This window comes from Pelophylax lessonae (genome assembly GCF_965119305.1).
Source record: "Pelophylax lessonae genome assembly, chromosome: 13".
Taxonomy (NCBI): Eukaryota; Metazoa; Chordata; class Amphibia; order Anura; family Ranidae; genus Pelophylax; species Pelophylax lessonae.
Genome location: NC_138780.1, coordinates 29,863,642 through 29,885,855, shown reverse-complemented (window position 1 = coordinate 29,885,855; position 22,214 = coordinate 29,863,642). Strand labels below are relative to the sequence as shown.

General features: G+C 42.8%; 1 protein-coding gene across 1 annotated transcript in view; it reads left to right on the top strand.

The window, feature by feature from the left end:
- LOC309569129 (uncharacterized protein) overlaps positions 1-22,214 on the top strand; it is a gene marked incomplete at its 3' end in the record, with an annotated part of 331,735 nt that overhangs the window by 237,497 nt on the left and 72,024 nt on the right. Inside the window, exons 6-7 of the mRNA XM_082274891.1 lie at positions 5,907-5,986; positions 7,872-7,978. Coding sequence (XP_082131017.1) covers positions 5,907-5,986; positions 7,872-7,978 — 187 coding nt within the window. The remainder of the gene's footprint in view (positions 1-5,906; positions 5,987-7,871; positions 7,979-22,214) is intronic.

Below are 22,214 nucleotides of genomic sequence, written 5' to 3'. Positions count from 1 at the left end.
CTCTTCCATAAAGGCCAGATTTGTGCAGTATACGACTGATTGTTGTCCTATGGACAGAGTCTCCCACCTCAGCTGTAGATCTCTGCAGTTCATCCAGAGTGATCATGGGTCTCTTGGCTGCATCTCTGATCAGTCTTCTCCTTGTATGAGCTGAAAGTTTAGAGGGACGGCCAGGTCTTCGTAGATTTGCAGTGGTCTGATACTCCTTCCATTTCAATATTATCGCTTGCACAGTGCTCCTTGGGATGTTTAAAGCTTGGGAAATCTTTTTGTTTCCAAATCCGGCTTTAAACTTCTCCACAACAGTATCTCGGACCTGCCTGGTGTGTTCCTTGTTCTTCATGATGCTCTCTGCGCTTTAAACGGACCTCTGAGACTATCACAGTGCAGGTGCATTTATACAGAGACTTGATTACACACAGGTGGATTCTATTTATCATCATTAGTCATTTAGGTCAACATTGGATCATTCAGAGATCCTCACTGAACTTCTGGAGAGAGTTTGCTGCACTGAAAGTAAAGGGGCTGAATAATTTTGCACGCCCAATTTTTCAGTTTTTTATTTGTTAACAAAGTTTTAAATATCCAATAAATTTCGTTCCACTTCATGATTGTGTCCCACTTGTTGTTGATTCTTCACAAAAAATTACAGTTTTATATGTTTATGTTTGAAGCCTGAAATGTGGCAAAAGGTTGCAAAGTTTAAGGGGGCCGAATACTTTCGCAAGGCACTGTATGTACCCAAATGCAAGGATACATTTCAAAGTATACAATTGGCAGGTTAGGAACACATATCTACCCTCAGGGTCTATGGAGTAGGCAATCTCCTGAAAGTCCAGTGACCCATGTATCAGTACACTGACCCCTCTGGAGTAGCTAGTGTGGGTGGCATGGTAGGCCCTGCCCACCCAAGCAAATCCGAGGGATGACTGAGAGTCTTTTGTAAGGTGAGTCTCCTGAAGTGCGCGGATGGCTGGCAAATATTTGCGTAGGGTGGTATACACCATGTGGTGCGCTTCAGGGGATTATGTATACCCCTAATGTTCCAAGACACAATCGGCCCAGTGTGGTAGGAGCACAGGGGCACTGGAAGGTGGACTAAAGCCTGTCAAAGTCTCGGGGACAGGTCGGTGGTGCCAACACATACGAGACATATCGTGGTAGTGGAAAAAACAAAAAACTGAAAGGGGGTCAAACTGAGGACTCAACGGAGCCCAACACTGGTACTCAGAGGCTGCTCCATCAACAAGGAGCGAGGTGGGTGAAAGGAGGGCAACAGGCCTCTCCCATCATCGAAATGGCACCTCAGTCAGATCACGAACTGGATGAAAAGCTAGTACCGTACTTGTTCAAGTAAATTATCATGAACTCCACAATTTGGGGAAAGAAGTTTACGTCTCCAGTCCCCCATAACTCAGACACGGACATCCTCCGGGGGGGCAGGGCAGACGCCCTGGCTGAAAGTGGGGTACACAGAAAGAGTAAGCCTCAATCCTCCTCAGCTCTGTCTCGTCCAGCCAGACGCAGCAGACGTTCATTGTGGTCAAGCCAGAGGAGGCCTCCTCCGCCATTTCAAAAAAATGGGATGGGTCCCGGGCAGTAATTCGTAGTTTAGCTGGGTATAGCATGGCGTAGGTAGCCCCAAGGCATTGCAACCTTTGCTTCACAGATGAAAAATGGGCCCTGTTCTTCTGGACTTCGGCCGAGAAGTCCGGGTATAAGGAAATTGGATGTTCCGTCGCTCCCTCGCCAGCCTGAGTATGATTTATTTATCCCTGAAGTTCAGTAGGCCGGACAGCATAGTGCGAGGGAGGCGACCCCATTGTTGGGGCCTGGTGGGGACCCTATGCGCTCTGTCCACACCATAGAGTAGGGAGAAGGAATTGTTCCCAAAAAAGTCCAGAAGCCATTGCTCCACGAAAGCTGTAGGGTCCCTACCCTCCACCTTTTCTGGTTGGCCAACTATGCGCTCGTTATTGCACCTCAGCAGATTCTCAATGTCCTCAGCCCTGAGGTCGGTGGCCTTCGCTAGTCTGGAGACCTGCTGCACATCCCGCAGGATGGGGGAAGTTGATCCTCCTGGTCACTGACCCTGCTCTCAACGGCGGTCGTGCGCTCCTGGACCTTTTGGAGGTCTTGCTGGATTAAAGCGACTGTCTCTTTAAGCCCCCCAAATTGTTCTTTCAACAGGTCTACCGAGGCAGTACATTTATGAACCGCATGGAAGATATCGGCAAAGGTTGGCTGAGCGTCAGGGCCAGCTGAGCTGGCTGCATCTCCTGGCGGAGTAGGTGGATGGTCATGTATAACATGGGAGGATGATTCCACCCCATCCTCCATACTGTCATCCCAGGGTGAGGACTGGGAGTGTGCTGCAGCCGCCCTCTCTGGCTCCCCCAGGACAGGAGGCACCTTCTGGGTGTAAAAGTGCATGTCCCTGGTATTATCTTTGGGGGCTTTTTTAGAAGGTTTAGGGAGTTTTCTAGCAGGGTCTTTACTCGCAGTGCTGCCACGCGTTTCCCGCTGCGGGAGGGCCTCCGCGACGCCATTTTGACTGGTCGGCATGGCGGTGTCTGTCCTGTTCTGGCAGGAAGGTACTGGAGGAAAGAGGGGGTGTTGCTGAGTGCAGGGAGATCGGTTTGGCGGCTGATGGGCGACTGGAGAAGGATCTATGACGGATATCAGCGGGGAGCTCGGTGAGACACTTATGCTCACATGCCGTTCCTGGCCACGCCCCCCTCACACCTTCTTTATTCATGACATTTACCCACTTGCATTGCGGCCCTGCACATATTCATCAGAGATCACTTTTGGAGAGGAATGCAAGATTTTTTTTCACCTGTGTCTTTTTTATACAATATGTTAAAGCTATATATACTTACAGAAGACCCAGTCTCCCTCTTTGTGCAAGGCCCTTTGACCAAAGCTGTTGGGGCTCCAGGTAGTACTAGTCTATTATATTTAATGAAATGCCAAAACGATTTTCTCAGCAGTTTACCAGCCTTCTAATATTAAACATTTTTATACTTCTTTTTTTTTTTTTTCAGATAGTACTACACCAGTCCGTGTTCATTATGCACTTTTTCCGGTTCTGGTAGTATTGGTTATCCTGGGATGGTCCCTCGTTGTAACGAAAAAGAAACAAAGTAAAGGTATATTTATTTGTTCTCCTGAAATTTTAATTAAAATGATAATGTCACCAGAAAAGAGCTAAATACAAGCATCCAGTTATTTGATACATTTTGAACTTTGGCATTTCGAAATGAGGACTGCTGCATTGTTTAGGCCAAGCCCCTTTGTTTCAGACCTATTCAGATAACATTACTGTATCTACTATGCCCTGCCAAGGTAGAGTGTTGGAAAGATGAGCGGGACATCGCCTAAAGCCACATATTCCCATGTTGCAAGGGACTATTTAGTTCATCAACCCCTTCATGAAGTTTCAGATTGTTCATCAATCAATATGAAAGTAATTTAGTAAATGCCAATTTAAATAATAGTACTGATAATAATTATAGCCCTTGTGTAGCGCTCACTCACAAAGAGGCTGCTAAAAAGTAGCATTTCTGGAGGTAGCAGGGAATAGCCAGTATATCTGGGACCCTTCTGCTGCAGTCCATAAAGCAACCTCTGGTACTTAGTTCCCTTCTGGCACGTTTAAAACTAATAGTTCCCAGCAAGGTCTTTACTCACAATGTCCAAGAAGCTGCCTGCCTTCCAAGCATCCCCAAGTAGAACCTTGGTGAGGGAAATAACAAGCAACTTCTTAAGACCCAGGACTTAAGTGTAGTACCCTCCAGCAAATGTGATGCTCTAACAATCGTCTCCAGACCCTCAGCCCAGCAGCTGCTAAGGCCTACACTGCAGCTTCTTATCTCTCTGGCTATCTACCAGGGGCAGCAGACTTCCCAACCCAGGAGACTGGAACCCTCCCTTGAAGAAAAAGAACAAACTGCTCAGGCTTCCTACATATTTATCACCTCCACGGCCACCTTCTGGATGCCTCCCTCCAGGGATTTGCTGGAGCATGATAAAATTCAACTGATCATTTAAATCTCCCAGCCCTCGGCTCTGGAAACTTCTTTCAGGGGCAAGTGGGATTATTCATAGTCTCAGCTTAGGAAACCCAGACCAGACTTACGCAATCATTTATTGATTCATTCAATAAAATGGAGCCAAAAAACTAAATTTACCTAGCACCCTAACCAGAAGAGGGTGATACATCTACTAATAATGTTGACATTTCTTCTTGGCAGCTGCCATTATAGTTGCTGCAATTCAGATTTTTTAGTAAATGCACAGCAATTAGTTCTCCAGTTACTATACTATACTATACTATACTATACTATACTATACTATACTATACTATACTATACTTACTGGCTCTCCAGCAGAGTCTGGGGTGGGCAAGTGTCTAGGCTTTCTTGGGAATCCAATATCTAAGATTGTCCATTTATGCATCCTACACTCAAGGAATGTCCCCTAGTTCCAAAAAGAGGGAAATCATAATAGGAAGCTCCTTGGTTCATTGGTAGAAATCATTTATTGCCCCAGTGTTGCAGCACCAATGTTAAACAGGTAGAGAAAAAAAGCTGTAGAAAAATATTGGTATTGGTTTTGTTATTGGTATTGAGCACCTGAAATACAGCCTCATAACTGTATAGGAGAAATCTATAGTACTGCTGCCTCTGAATGCTACTCTCAATAGATCTGGAGTGAAATTTGGTAATTTTTCTATTCTGCCTAGTTCTCTTCCTACTGGAGGCTCTGACATGAAAAAGGAAAGCTTGCCTCTATCAGGGTGGTCAAATTTACACAGAGCCACAGTTCAGAATAAGACATGGTACGTCAGTAATGGGAAAAAGAAAAACTGCAAGAAGACTGTAACGGATCAACCGGCACCCTGACTGGGTACCTCCATTGATGGATGCTCCTAGTGCTTCTCGAGGGCTCCAAGCACTCCACCAGACACCATAACCACCTCAGACCCCACGAACCGCCGCAGCATGGGTGGGGTCTCGCTGTCTCCTACCACCCTTGACCTACGACAAGGCTCCAGGTTCCAGTGAGTGAACCTCTCTTTCCCCAGAGAGTGAAGCAGGAACAGGAACAAGCTCTTACAAGAGCTTAGTGATTATCCAAGGGGGTATGGAGAGCATAGCAATCCCTTGTAGCAGATTCCCCCAATAAGAGACAGGACTCTAGATTGAGGGTGAAGTCGAACTCAAACTATTTATTCAAACACATGCAGAAAGAGATATACACTGTGGGGCAATCCCCCCTCCACCTTAGCAGCCAATCCACATACACATCCACATATACATCCCTAAATAAGTTTATCTTAAGGCAGACAGAAACAATAGTGGAATACAGGCACTTACCAATAACAAACCCCACCCCATCTCACTATCTAGCAAGGGTCTATGAGACACTCCTGCAATATTCTAGCAATCTGAAAAGTCAAACCATTCATCTTCATACTCTTCATTTCCTGAGAGATATTGCTGACAAATATTACTGTCCCATCTGAAGCCATCCAAACCATTCTCTCAACGTCCCCAGAGTATCTGTCCCTCATTCCCAGTGACGGTGAACACCGTCACAAAGACCACAGCCAATACTGGTGACTAATCCTTTACCGTCTGCCTGCCTTTCTTTGGGCATAACATTTAGAGTTCAGTTCCTTCTAAATAATCTTACTTTGTAAAATTGGAAATATGAGGCTACAGGTACAGCAGTGCCTAGGCACATGTCTTAGAAAGTGCTTTGAGTATAGGTCCACTTTAGTGACTGTAGACAACCTATATTTTCCATCAAAACTATAAAAAGCTTGCTCTAAAATTCCTAAAAAACAAACATTTAACTTTTATAATGAGTGATTTATTTATTTATTTATTTTTTTGTAGATCCGGATCCTACAAGTACTAATCCAGAAGAAATTAAATATGCAGAAGTTCGACTGACACAACCAAATGAGCCCAAGCAGGTAATTTTCCCCAAGATGGTTTGGGATATAACGCCAGACCTTCTATTCAAATCTAAAAGCTGACTAGAACAGGGGTCTCCAAACTATATAAACAACGGGCCAATTTACTGTCATTCAGACCTTAGGGGGGCCTGACTGTGGCCAGTGGGAATCAAAAATGTCCTGGCATTAGTGGGAGGAATAGTGTCCATATTTAGTATTCGGAGAGGAGTAGTGTCCCATAATTGGTATCAATGGGAGGAATAGTGCCCCATATTTATTATTAGGGGAGTAATAGTGCCCCATCATTGGTATAAGTGGGGGGAAAATTTTCCCATTGTTGGTGTCATTGGAAGGAATAGTGCCCCAAGGGCCAGGTAAAGGCAAACAAAGGGCTGCATCCAGTTTGGAGACCGCTGATCTCGAACAAGCATGCAAGCAAAATCAGGGTGACGCCAGAACTCCTAAATTGCATGCTTATTCTGGATCAGTAACTCAGAATGTATTGAAGACACTGGATCAGCATCATCCTGTTCAATCAATTATCCAGATTCCCTTTAAATGGAATCAGATACCAACTCTAGTCTAGTACATGTGAAACGTCCGGCAGTACATCCATTCTATGCAAAATAGGATGAACATTTGTGATCCTCAAGGGCATATTCTGGAGGTGGTTGGGGTTCAGGCTAATCATACAAGGAGTTTTCATTTTTTCCATTTATTATTTTTTATGTCTTTAAATTGCTGGGCATGACATAGAAGCTCTGGGTTTATCCAGCCGTATCAGAATGTGTGGCTACTAGCTTCCCCACGGTGTTAAAAGTTTACCTTTGAGAGTGGATAATGTGCTTGCCTATGCAGGGGAAAGTAACAATTTTGTATTAAAGTGGATGCCCCACCACACACACACACACACACACATACCAATGCAAAGGTATTCCAAGAAAACAAAATCTGGAATTAAAAATAAATATTGGTTTTATTTAAATTTGGATTATTGGGGTGAAGGCCCGCTTCCCAGTTGCATGTGCTCACCTTTCCATCACCCTCAATGCTCCAATCATGGCGAAATGCCATTTGGCATAAATAATAAAAATGAAATAAATTTGGTTTTCAAAGATTCTTAAAGTGTATTTTCCACCTTTGCAACCAAACTTGAGAAACCTCCACCATATGTTTATATGCTCCCATTCACAGGGCATACCTAAAAATAATAAAAAAAAAAATATTCAGGGACAATCACAAAGCAACAGTTGTCCTCTATACCCGGAAGTACAGAGTATTTATTTCACTCTTTGCAAGCAGCAGTTGGCTTCCAAACCCGGAAGTACCTAGTAGTTTGTTAACTCCTGGCAAGTACCAGCTGTTTCGCAAATCAGGAAGTACCAACTGGCACTGATGAGAACAGTAGGAGACAAGAAAAGGTGAATAGATACTGTTGGAGATGAGGGTAATAAAGTGAACCTTTTTCTTTGACCTGTTTGACCAAATAACAGGTTTGCTTTCAAGTAGAAAAATATTATTTTAAATAGAGTAAGGGAGGGTTATAACCCCTGTCAGATTTTTTTTGTCATCTGTGTCCCAATGCGGAAATTTGCCTTCACTTCCTGTCCCATAGCTAAACAGGAAGTGAAAGGAAATCCCTTTTAATTAAAATAAAAAAAACATGTTATACTCACCTGCTCTGTGCAATAGTTTTGCACAGAGCAACCCTGATCCTCTACTTCTGGGGTCCCCAGCCAGCCCTCCTGGCTCCTCCTCTTTGGCAAATGCCCACATAAGAATCCCCTTCCTATGTGGGCACTCATGCAGGCTGGCTCCTGAGCCGTATTTTCTGCAATCATTGACACAGACCGGGCAGCCCGGCTCTGCCCTTCGCTCCTTTGTCCCAGCATTTGATTGACAGCAGTGGGAGCCAATGGCCCTTGCTGCTATCCATCTGCCCAAAGAGGAGGGACAGAGGCGGGAGAGCCCCGACTCTTATGCACAGCGCTGGATAGTGAATGGGCTCAGGTAAGTATAAGGGTGGGACGGGGGGGATTCTGCAGCACAGAAGGTTTTTACCCCAACCACTTGCTTATTGGGCACTTTCACCCCCTTCCTGCCCAGGCCAATTTTCAGCTTTCAGCGCTGTCACTCTTCGAATGACAGTTGCGCTGTCATGCAACACTGTACCCATATGACATTTTTATCATTTTTTTCACACAAATAGAACTTACTTTTGGTGGTATTTAATCACTACTGGGGTTTTTATTTTTTGCTAAACAAACAAAAAAGACCAAAAAAGAAAAAAAAAAAAACATTTTTCGTAGTTGGTTATAACATTTTGCAAACATGTAATTTTTCTCCTTTATTGATGTGGGCTGATGAGGCTATATGATGGGCACTGATAAGCTGCACTGATAGGCTGCACTGATGTGCACTGATAAGGCCAGCACTGACGGTCACTGATAGGTGGTGCTGATGAGGCGGCACTGACGCGGCTGCACTGATGAGGCTGCCCTGATAGGTGGCACTGATGGGCACTGATTGGTTGCACTAATGGGCACTGATAGGCAGCACTGAAGGGCACTGATAGGTGGCACTGAAGGGCACTGATAGGTGGCACTGATAGGTTGCACTGATGAGGCACTGATGGGCACTGATTGACAGCACTGATGGGCACTGATGGTTGGCACTGGTGGGCATTGAGTGGCACTGGTGGGCACTGCTTAGCAGCAGTGGGTCTGGAGTATGCGGGACCGATGTCCTGTTTACTCCAGATGGTAATCTGCTTTTTTTTTTTCCACCTCACCGTGTCAGCATGAAGAAAAAAAGGTTGATTACCGTTTCTGTTTACACCACGTGATCAGCTGTCATTGGCTGATAGCTGATCACATGGTTAGGGGACACACCACAGTCCTCATCATTTTTGGTACACCAAAAAAGACTTGTGTATCTTCTAGCTGACTGCAGTTCATACTGGGGCTCATTTCCAAAGAAAGGAAAACTGCCCATAGTAACCAAATTCCAAATGTCAGTTATTTTAGTGGAACTAAAATAAAACATGGAAGCTAACTGTGATGAACAACTAAGACACTCTTTCCTTCAGGTTCATAAATACTGCCACTGTCCATTTTATTATGCAGTGGGAAAGTCTTCGGGCTTCAACTTATTGTAGGCTAAAATATTACAAAAAGCAAACTATTTTTTGTTTTAATTTTTCAGGTACCCAAGGAGGTCCGCAATCCCTCAGAAGAGCCAAGTGAAGGCATTGTATACAGTACTTTAAAACATGGCACAGACTGATTCTACTGGATTTCTGGCAAATTTTTTCTGGTACCCAAGGAGGTCCGCAATCCCCTAGAAGAGCCAAGTGAAGGTATTGTATACAGTACTTCCAGACATGGCACAGACTGATTCTACTGGATTTCTGGCAAATTTTTCTGGTACCCAAGGAGGTCCGCAATCCCTTAGAAGAGCCAAGTGAAGGCATTGTATACAGTACTTCCAGACATGGCACAGACTGATTCTACTGGATTTCTGGCAAATTTTTCTGGTACCCAATGAGGTCCGCAATCCCTTAGAAGAGCCAAGTGAAGGCATTGTATATAGTACTTCCAGACATGGCACAGACTGATTCTACTGGATTTCTGGCAAATTTTTCTGGTACCCAAGGAGGTCCGCAATCCCCCAGAAGAGCCAAATGAAGGAATTGTATACAGTACTTTGAGACATGACACAGACTGATTCTACCGGAATTCTGGCAAAAAGAATAATAAAGAGGGGCTCAGCTTCATGTGGAATACTGTACAAACCTACAGCAGGTACAGAAATAAGTAGGTTAGATATAATGAGGTTACCTTAGGTGAGACTATGTAAACAGAAAAGAATCACCCCAGGAAGCCGGGACACAACTCTTTACTCCTCATTAGCAGCTCAGCTTTTACCTTATAAGAATGGTGCATGCACACGCATAGACCTATAATATCAACTTGACTTATATAACATATGACAAATTCAAATACACACATTTTATGTTTAGGACGCAATCCTGATAAAAAGATTTGATTGTTGAAGTCCATTACCTTGAGTATTGGGAAGCCAGATAAGGTTGAAGCTGTTTAACAGAGGCTGCAAAGGTACAGAGCACCCTAGATAGTGCAGACCGATGGATCAGGTCATCTTAAACCCCGAAGGAAACATTTCAGAGGTATAATAGAATGGGGTTCCAGAAACAGAGCTAACCTTTTGGAATAGGTGGACAGGAGTGTAGCAGGACAAGCAGTGGCACGAGTGACGTGGTAGGTCCCAACACAGTGGGACAGTCTGGATACTGCTGGGATGCTGTGGATGCTCAGACTGGAATGTTTGCATAATGCTGGCACAAAGATTGAGCACAAGGACTCACAGATGCAAAAATAAAAGCCATAGCCAAGACAAGGCAGAGTCAGAAAAACAGGGCAGCAGAGGTACCAAATGAAAACGAAGGAGTATGGTCAATCATATTGGCAACAGAAGAACAAAAACAGAAGGCAGAGGACTAAGTCAGGACACAAGCCAAGGTCAGCAACAGAAGATCAGGATAAAGTAGAGTCAGTAGCCAAGCAAGGTCAAACACAGGATAACAGGATACAGGTCTGGTCACAAGTCACGGAAGCTGATGACCACACAACAATTCTTCTTAGCTCTGCTGTACTTTAAATGGGCCTCTGGGCACCAAATCCAGTGCCAGACGTGCACGTTAATTCACTTGACCCTATACATTGGTTCATGTACAAATTTCCAGGCATGACCATCTTTCTTCCACCATTACTTAGTAAAAGCTTTGTGCACTTGAAAACAAAGCCTACCAATCCAGAAGTGACACAAATCGCCTCAGGCACACTTAGCCCGAGGGCCTGCTGGAATCACATAAAGCTGTTGACTGTCTCTATTCTGGCAACCTTTAAATCATCAAAGCACTTTTCTTATTCACCTCTAAAGATCAGATACTCTGCTTCTTTACACCTATCGTCTGACTTGCTCTCACCATCACGACAGCCCTCTACCAACAATCAACCAGTCCCTCCAATAACACTCTCCAGTCCTTGAGGCCAATATCAGCTAAAGAAGAATGGACGAGATGCCATCAGACCCTACCCAAGTGGCCTTACTACACCCAAGCCAAAGAGGCGCTACTCAAGGATCCTCAATATAGACATGGTTCCTGTCATCACATACCTATGTCCTAAACCTCTGCTTATCCGGTTGAACCAGGAGAAAAACGCTGCTCCAATAACCCAGCAGGAACAGCTTGCAAGCTGTTCTGTCCGTTATCATGGTGTAGAAGTGGGCACACATACTTTGTGAGGATTTATACTACTGGATATTAAGGCAGCCAGACACGATTAACCACTGCTAGATATACCATGACCAGGATACATGAAAACTTTTATAGACATAAAGTCATGAACGCTTTGAAATATGGCAGAGAATTACAACATTGTGACATCTGCCTGCCCACAAACCCACCAAGACCTGTGCCAATAGTTTATCTGGTTTTTGGCCAGCACAATGAGTCACAGTGCATGGTTAAATTCTTACTTTTGGATGTCTGTTTGGACAGTTTGAGGTTGCCAATTAGCACCATTTAGGAATGCCTTATGAAGACTGATCTTCTTCACTCGATTATTATGAAATCAAAGCATGGGCATCCTAAGCTTATCTTCTATTTCGCACAATCTAGTTAAATATATTCTTGTCCTTGGTTATAGTTGACCAAGAAAGAAAAGGATCTTGGAAAAAAAGCAAGGTTACTAATTTGTTGTATTAGTATGTTCTAATGTCTCTCATTACCCAGATACTTGTCTTGTGAAAATTTGCTGTAGGTGCAAACATTTAGAATCCTCCTTTTAATACCATGGTCCTATTTCACTGGTAATGGTTTCCAAGTAAGGGTAGATGTTCCAAGCCACATCCCCCTCTTAAGGAATCTTCGAATCCTATGAAAAGTGCACTGAGCAAAACCTAAATATGTCCTATTCAGATGTTTCATAGTGTATTCATCTAAAGGGTCATGAGCAAGTGCTTTTAAAGTTCACAGAACCCAAAAGACAGAAAGTGGAGAGGCCACTGCAATCTAGAGGGAGATTAGGTCTAGTTCCCATCTACACCCACCCTAAAGCTATATGTAGTTATCCGTTATGAAAACCCACAGTTTTAATGTGATAAAGAAGATGGCTGTCCCTATACTCTATACAATAGCACCCTACAGAGGTATGGGGTTTTCCATTTCAACCACCTATATCTGAACAGCAACATATGGCTATAATGTGGTACAAAAGTGAGCTTGGTTTACTTAAATTTGTGCAAGGTGTGGTAAACAAATTATGTGAACAAGCCTGAGGAGGAATCACACAAGAGATCTACATTTCTCACAAATCTAAAGATCTTTGTATCCTCTTAATGTACACGGAGATTGAGGTTTCATTATGCAGCAGGCATTAGATAAACAACAGTTGGAATTCAGTTATTAAGGGATCTATTTATCAATGTTTTCACACAGCATTCACAACTTTTTCACAAGACCCATTGTTCTAATTGAATCTGGAAAAAAAACAGTGAATCTTGGGTGTAAGTTGTATATTTGCTTGAACACACTGGTGCTCTTCCCACCACTTTTCTTTTCCTCTACACTAGGTTTTTAAAATAATAAAATATATTTATTTAGAAGACAGACAAGCTTACAAGGCACCAGTGGCGGCCCGTCCATTGGGGGCGCAGGAGCGCCGCCCCCCCTATCCATGCGTCCGACCCCCTAATCTACATGCAGGGTGCCGGATGCATGGATTCCATTGGGGTTTTTTTTTGTAAGCACGTGATTACAGCCAGAGGCACTAATAGGCTTCAAAAAAAGGGTGAGCTTGGGCGCAGAGCACTGCGCCCTGAGCCCACCCAGTTGTGTGACAATAGAGAATGAATATTCGCAATTGCCACACTGATTCTCCTCCTGGCCAATCAGGAAAGTGGGTCCTGAGACCCGTTTCCCGATTGGCCGAAAGGAGAAGCCATGCTATTGGTTGGCCAAGGAGGAGGGAGGAGACGCAGGGGAAGCCCACGGAGGAGACTACTGAGGGGGAAGCCGCCGCTGCCTGCCCAGGGTTAGTGAGCCGGCGTGTAGTTCAATTCTCCTGCGCTCAAGTGCAATAATGGGAAGGAAGAGACAAGTTTCCAACACGGTATGACTGAAGGTCTTGCTGCCACCTCGGGACCAAGGGTATCCGATACAAACTGAAGAAAGATAACAAAAAGAGGGGCGCACCGATCTAGTGCATCACCACTAAAAACATTTATTAAAATATAAAAATGCATAAAATGTACTCACAAAACAGGTGTGATAATACACACATATCCACAAATCTGTGAATAAGTAAAAATGTCTCATAGGTGTTTTTAGTGGTGATGCACTAGGTCAGTGCGCCCCTTTTTTTGTTATCTTAGTGAGCTGGCAACCAGGGGTGGGGTTAGGTGTGCGGGCCTGGGGTGACGTGGTCCGGGGGGGGTATGGTGTGATCCGTCGGCCCATGGAGCACCAGCCGCCCCTGCAAGGCACATTAAACCCTTTTTTAAGTAAGTAGTAGAAATATTTTATACCATATTGAACTCATCTGTACTGCCAATAAATCAGTGTTAATACAGACATTTTTAAATATAAGGCTTCGTTCACATGCGCAGCTAGGGAGCAGTAAAACCAGGTGGTTAAATTGTGGCTTCACCACCCCACAACACTGTGGGCCTGAACCTGGGCATAGAGCTCATTAATGCTGTACACATGTTGTGGCTGCAATGCATTCATTACCAGCCATGGCAAAAAGTAGGCAGCATGTCACATTCACAGGTGTTACCACCACTGGGCGTGACTAATGCAAGTCTATGGGGGTCTAGCCACATTACGGAGACTTCTACATTTTAAAGTTCTGAGCTCCTCAATTACAAAGAGACTGCCAAATTACAGATAGATTACCCAGTTAGAAAAAGTGTTGAGGAAAGTGGAAAAATAGCACTGGGCCCATAGGGATATCTCCCTGGTATTGCTATCTTAAAGTATTGATTTTGATGTAAATGAACTGGTTTCTGGGCAAGCAACATCTACATCCCAGAGGATGTCAACAGTCTCCTTGGATTTTAGTGTAATGTAACAAAAACCTACAAACACAGACTTCCCAGTTAGAGAGAGAGAGACTGCCCAGATACAAAGAGACAGACTAATGACAGAGCGAGGCTGCCCAGTTACAGAGAGAGAGAGGCTGCTCGATTCCCTACTGGTGCATTGTAAAATGACGCCAGCAGGAAGACTCCCTCTGGCCATTCTCGCGTGCCCCTGTGGGCACGCAACGGGGTGATCGGGAATGAGGCATGTCCCTCGGGACACAGCCCATCTCCGATCAGTGTAAAGAGTCAATAAAAATGTCTCTTTACCACGTGACCGGCTGTGTCCAATCATAGCCGGTCACATGCACTGCCCTTTTGCAAGCCACTCGTGCATGCCCCCAGGGAAGTGCAGAGCGGAGATCAGCGCAGTGGTGTGGCATCTCAATTCCCATTTTTGTTACAGTTACAAAGAGACTGCCCAAGAGAGAGAGGCTACCCAGTTACATAGGGAGGCTGCTCGATTAAAGAGACATACTGTCCAGTTGCAGTGAGAGACCGGACAGTTTTTAAGAGACACTGCCAAGTTACAGAGGGAGACTGCTCAGCTACAGAGAGAGATTGCTCAGTTACAAACACAGACTGCCCAGTTAGAGAGAGAGAGAGATTGCCCAGATACAAAGAGACAGACTGCCTAATGACAGAGAGAGGCTGCTCTATTCCCTACTGGCGCATGGTAAAATGTCGCCGGCAGGAACACTCCCTCCCTCCGGGCGGGCGTCATATGACGTCCAGCCATTATCGCATGGGGTGATTAGGAATGAGGCGTGTCCCTCAGGACACAGCCCATCTCGATCAGTGTAAAGAGCCAATAAAAATGTCTCTTTACCACGTCAACGACTGTGTCCAATCATAGCCAGTCACATGAACTGCCCTTTTGCATGCCACTCATGCTTGCCCCCAGGGGCGTGCAGAGTGGCGATCAGGGATGAAGCCTGTCACTCTTACACAGCCCATCCCGGATCAGGGTAGAGAGCCAATGAAATTGGTTCTTTACCACGTGACTGGCTGTGTCCAATGACAGCCGGTCACAGAATGTAAACAAGCCACAGTAACTAGCTGTCACCAGGTTCTCTTCCTCACACACCTATCCTGTGTGAGGAGGAGATTGCAATAACTGCCAGTTACCGCCTACAGTGCACGGTAAAACACAGTAATTGCCCCTAGTGAAAAAGAGTACCTGTCACCAGCCCATCAGAGCACCTGTCACCAGCCCATCAGAGTATCAGAGCACCTGTCACAACCCCTTAGACTACCCAAGTACCTGTCAACAGCCCATCAGAGTACCCCCCATCAGAGTACTTGAGTACCTGTCTCCAGCCCATCAGAGTACCCGAGTGCCTGTCTTCAGCCCAGAGTACCTGAGTACCTATCTGCAGCCCATCAGAGTACCCAAGTATCTGTCTCTAGACCATCAGAGTACCCAACAACCTGTCTGCAGCCCATCAAAGTACCCGAGTACCTGTCTCCAGCCCAGAGTACTCGAGTACCTAACTGCAGTGCATCAGAGTACCGGAGTACCTATCTCCAGCCCATTAGAGTACCCGAGTACCTGTCACAAGCCCATCAGAGTACCCAAGTACCTATATCAGAGTACCTGTCTGCAGCCCATCAGCTTACCAGAGTACCTGTCTCCAGCCCATCAGAGTACCCGAGTACCTCTCTGCAGCCCATCAGAGTACCTGAGAACCTATTTGCAGTCTGTCAGAGTACCTGAGTAGCTATCTGCAGCCCAGCAGAGTACCTATCTGCGGTCAATGCCCCGTAGAATATACATTGGGGTGTTTGCTTTCCAAAATGGGGTCATTTTGTGGGTATTTCAATTGTCCTGGTGCTCCAGAGCCTTCAAAAGTGTGATAGGTAGGAATGAAATTATATGTGTAATTTATGCTCCTAGAACACCTGAAGGTGCTACTTGGATGTTAGGCCTCTGTATGTGGCCCGGCTGTGTAAAAGTCTCACACATGTGGTATTGCCATACTCAGAAGGAGTAGCAGAATGTATTTTAGGGTGTAATTTTTGCTATGTCCATGCTATGAGTTAGAAATGTCTTATGAATTGACAACTTTGTGAAAACAAATAATAAGCTTTTATTTTATTTCCACATTTTTCAAAAACTTGTGGAAAAAAATGACATATTCAAAAGACTTATTATGCCTCATAGATTATACGTTGGGGTGTTTGCTTTCCAAAATGGGGTCATTTTGTAGGTAATTTCATTGTCCTGGTGCTCCCGGGCCTTCAAAAAAGTAATAGGTCATTAGGAAATTATATGTGTAATTTATGCTCCTAGAATGTTTGATGGTGCTCCTTGGATGTTGGGCCTCTGTATGTGGCCAGGAGGAGTAGCAGAATGTATTTTTGGTTGTAATTGCAAGTATGCATATGCTATGTGTGAGAAATAACTTATTTTACAATTTTGTGTAAAATAAAAATAATAATTTCTTCATTTTTCCAAGAATTGTGGGAAAAAATTACAATTTCAAAAAACTCACCATGCCTCTTACTAAATACCCTGGAATGTCTACTTTCCAAAAAGGGGTCATTTGGGGGTATTTGTACTGTCCAGACATTTCAGGGCCTCAAGAAATTAGATAGGCCTTTAGTACATCAGATGTGATTAGGTGTAATCAATTTTTAATGATTGGCACCGTAGCTTGTAGACTATAACTTTCAGGACCAGTTCATACCATAGAAACCCAATCTGAATCTGTTACAGATGCTTTTTTGCATTAGCGGTTTTAAAGCATTTTTGGTGCATTTTTTATGCAGTCTATTGCATTTCCCCCCATCTTTTTTCTTAACCTTCAGAGACAGTTCACACCATAGAAATGCAGTCCGGATGCATTCCAGATGCTTTTTTGCATGCGTCTTTTTGATGCATTTTTTGGTGTGTTTTTGATGCAGTCCAGTACATTTTTTCCCCCTTTTTTTTCTTTACCTTAAATAAGGACATGTGTGTTCCAATGCCTTTTTGGTGGGTTTAGGTGGGTTCCAGAGCATTTTTGATGCGTTTTTACAGTGTTCCAGTACAGTCTAGTGCAGGAAAAATGCAGCATGTTCTACTTTTTTTTCTGGAACTGGAACGCACTGGAACTGCAAGCACTGGTATGAACTATGCCATTGGAAACCATATAACCTACTTTCCTTGCGTTTTTGATGCAGAAAAAAAAACGCATTGGACTGCATGTGGTGTGAACTGGCCCTCACACAGACTAATTAATATCCACTAATTTGGGTTATTTTTTTTTACCAAAGCTATGTAGCAGTATAAATTTTGGCCCAAATTTGTAAACAAAAATTACTTATTTGCAAAATTTTATAATAGAAACTAAAAAAAAAAATAAAGTGTTTTTTTTTTTTTTTTTGCTATTTTTTAACTAATATTGCAAAAAATAAAAATCCCAAGGGTGATTAAATACCACCAAAAGAAACCTCTTGAATAGAAACTAAAAAAAAAAAAAAAAAAAAAGTATTTTTTCTCTTTTTTTCTTTTTTTTTCTTTGTTTTGTTTTGCATTTTCTGCTCTTTTTTAACTTATATTGCAAAAAATAAGAATCCCAGTGGTGATTTAATACCACTAAAAGAAACCTCTTGAATAGAAACTAAAAAAAAAAGTGTTTTTTTTCTTTGTTTTGTTTTGTGTTTTTTGCTCTTTAACCACTTAAGCCCCGGAAGATTTTACCCCCTTCGTGACCAGGGGGTATTTTGCGATTCGGCACTGCGTGACTTTAACGGACTTGCGCGGTCGTGCGACGCTGTACCTAAACTAATTTGACGTCCTTTTTTTCCCACAAACAGAGCTTTCTTTTGGTGGTATTTGATCACCTGTGCGATTTTTTGATCACGCGCTATAAACAAAAAAAGAGCGTCAATTTTGCAAAAATAACAATATTTTTCACATTTTTTTTATTGAAATTCCCCCAAAAAAAAAGTAAAAATCAAAATTTTTTAAAATTTTCGGCCAATTTGTTTTATGCTACATATGTTTGGTAAAAAAAATCGCAAAAAGCGTATTTTGATTAGTTTGCGCAAAAGTTATCGCGTTTACTAACAAAGGGAAAGATTTTTGTCATTTTTGTTGTTTTTTTTTTTAACGTGTAATGGCGGCGATCTGCGATTTTTTTTTTGCGGTATTGCGACATTGGGGCGGACAGATCGGACCCTTGACTGACATTTGTGACACTTTTGGGGTTACCAGTGACATTTCTACAGTAATCAGTGCTATACATATGCACTGTTACTGTAAAAATACACTGGTTGTGAAGGGGTTAACTTTATTTGGGAGGGAGGGGCTGTGTGTGTCCCTAGGGGCGTGCTTTCTACTGTGATTGGCTGTGGCTTGAGCTGTAAGGACACTGATCAACGGATCTACATACTAGATCCGTTTGATCAGTGTCTTTACAGCGAGGAGAATGACAGGCAGCTTGTTTACACAAGCTGCCTGACATTCTCACTCTCCCCCGCCGATCGCCGAGTGACCGGCGGACATCGGGTCCGCTGGTCACACGCGCGGGGGGGTCCGTGACCACGCGGGAGCGGGAGCGCGCCTCCGGGGGCGCGCGCTCGCTCCCTAGACCCTCACAAGCTAGTGACGTAGCCCTACGTCACTTTGCCTGTGAGGGGCTGACTGCCGACGTAGATCGGCGTTAGGCAGTCGGCAAGTGGTTAACTAATATTGCAAAAAATAAAAATCCCAGTGGTGATTAAATGCCACCAAAAGAAAGCTCTATTTGTGTAAAAAAGAAGATGATAAAAATGTTGTTTGTGTACAGTGTTGCAGGACTGAGTAATTGTCATTCAAAATGTGACAGCGCTGAAAGTATTGAAGTGGGCAAAGAGATGAACTGTTCTGTTACAGTGATAGACTCTCCAGTTATGAAGAGAGACTGCCAAGTTACAGGGAGAGACTGCTCATGGAAGGTAATATGTCACAGAGCAGTCCTTTGTCATAATTGACTCTTGCAGGGGGAAGTTTTTGTTGGCGTGATAAATTGTGCTGATTATTTACTGAAGGGTTTGTCTGCGGGTTTATAGTGATTGATGACCCTACAGCAGCTCATGAATATAATCTCATAGTAGCAATTTATCAATGTAAATGAACAGAAAACATTGTTATTGCTGACGCATTTCAGAATCACAAGAAAGTATATAGTATTACAGGAGCACCTTTTTTTTTACATGAATATTTTTTTTTTCACATAAGTATCCTTTCTTGTTTTCCTTTTCCATGTTTTTACTATTTATTAAAAGGGTAAATTTCTGCTATTAATAATAACTAAATAAAAGTTTGCTTCCTAAACGTCAGAAGCAAATACAGAGTAAAACCTTGGATTGAAAGCGTTTTGCAAGACAAGCAAAAAGATTTTTTTATAGAAATTTGACTTGATAAACAAGCGATGTCTTGATATACAAGTAGCATCATGCCTCAACAGAAGAGAGGCGCTTCTAAGTGTAGCAATATGGTTACATTTAACCACTTAACGACCGCCCCCTGCAGATATACTGCGGGAGGCAGCCGCTCCTGCGTGAACTGGCATAGGTATACGTCGGTCACGCTCCTACAGCTAGGGGGCGAGCATGCGCTGCCGGCAAGTAAATACATATTCGCCAGCACACCAAGGATCTTGCAAAAGCATTCCAAAAACTTTATTCCAGAGAAGATCACATCAAAAAAATATAGTGCAACGTTTCGGAGCCACGCAGGACCCCTTCGTCAGACGAGCTTGTCAGTGGGGACTCCGATGCACGGGGCAGGCGGCTCCGATTGCCGCCTGACACCCGCGATCGTTCCCCGCTAAGAGAGAAGCACGGTCGGCTGTTGTAAACACAGCTGACCGTTCTTCTCCCTGGAATGATCACAGAGCTCCTGTGATCCTTCTATATAGGATCACAGGTCTCTATGGTAATTTCACAAGCCACGCCCCCCACAGTTAGAAACACACCCTTAGGTACACATTTAAACCCTTGATCACCCACACTGTTAACCCCTTCCCTGCCAGTGTCATTATTACAGTAACAGTGCATATGTATAGCACTGATTACTGTAGTAATGTCACTGGTACCCCCTAAAGTGTCAAAAACGTCAGTTAGGGGTCCGATCTGTCCACCACAATGTCGCTGTCCCGCTAAAAATCGCAGATCGCCTCCATTACTAGTAAAAAAAAAACAATAAAAATTACATAAATATTTCCCGTAGTTAGTAGACGCGATAAGTTTTGCGCAAACCAATCAAAATACGCTTATTGCGATTTTTTTTTTTACCAGAAATATGTAGCAGAAAACAAAATGGCTTAAAATGATGAAAAAAATAGATTTTTAAATTTTTTGCGATTTTGCCACGATTGTAGTCCAACAAATCGTGGTAAAATCGCGCAAACAGAATCATGGGACACCTGTCGCCCAAAAGAAGTTCTTGTACTTTTTATGGGCGACAGGCGTCCTGCAATTCTGTTTGTGTGATTTTACTGTGATTCAATAGCAGGGGCAGCCCGCGATCTGCAATGATTTAGGATCGCGGGCAGAATTGCAGCGATTCTGCCCATCATCCGAGACACCAATATGTGAACGGAGCCACATGGTTGATGATTAATACAGGTATATCTAAGTATGCAGGCAGTTGGGGTAAAGCTGTCCACGAGCGTTTCAAGCCTCGCTTTCAGATCGCTCTGCTGCAGGCTAGTCTTTCCGGTCACGACTGCAGACTGACAGCGGGGCGGAGGACGGTCTATGTAGACAGCTTTACCACGGATGACTGCATTCTTACATGAGCCTCTTTTAATCATCAACCATGTGAGTTGCTAAAATGTAATATATTGCAGCTTACTAATTTTTAGATGGGGTGGCTACATTATTTTTTATTTTTTTTTTAAGGCTTTTTTTTTCATTTATTTTTTTTCCTGCTGATACGTTTTTTTTTTTTTTTTTTTCAATTTTCTCTAACAGACCAAATTATCCAGACAAAGTAGCAGAGGGTTGAAACAAACCTCTGACCACCAACAGGGGTGCTTATAATGGTCAGCTTTTTTTTATTCATATAAAAACTTAAAGGAAAAGAGACTGAAAAAAATAAATAAATAATAAATAAATAAAACTTTATTTTTCCATGCTGACAGGTTACACTTGTATAAATCCAAAAACAAAAAATGTAATAATATTACTGCCTAATAAAAGATGTATTTCATGTGTATACTGTGAATATGTAAAATACTTGCATTTTGGTATTATTCCATAAATCTTATTTACAGGTATATGTATATTATAAATATATTTGTGTTTTTTTGTTTTTTTTTTGTTTTTTTTTAATAGGCTACAGACAAATGTAATGACTGATTTTTTATATACGGTACTGTATATGTTTTTACTTCTAAATAAAATTTTAATTTTAATGGATTTTTTTTTTTTTCGCTTATTAAAACTCAAAAGCTGAAGATCTCCAAAAACTGATACATGATAGTAAAAATGCAACTGTTAAGTCAATCTGGTATCTGCTGAATACATCAACAGCAGGCGGATCATATTTGATGATGCAGATGTAAAGCCTTCAAGGTTAAAAAAAAAATGACTTTAATAAAAAAATAAAATATGTATATAAAGCTAAATCTCAGCCTTATCCTCAGGGTTGTCAACTAAAATGTTAGAAAAAAAAAAAATGTTAGAAAAAAAAAAAAAAAAAAGAATGTTAGCCAGACTGAAAGGGAAACTAGTGCTTTAGTGCATACCTGTTACATACTATCATAAAAAGCCCCAATGTCATACTGTATAAAGTATAATCACTCCAAAACTTGCAAAAGCAATATTGTCCAGTAGACCTTTCATTGTCCAGGAAAAATGACAACTGGACTATAACTGCTGAGCTTTATTTAGTCAACAGCCAAAAATACGAAGGGGTCTTGTTTGTGAATGTCTCAGCATTCTTACAAATTTATTTTTGATTATTTTATGATCCTTTGTATAGGGATACATATTACTAAGATACATTTAATTTAGTAACACAGCACAACATTTCTATTCCTTTTCATTTTTATTCTTACAAATGTCTTTAATAATCCTTATAATATCTGTCATATGTTGTCAGCTC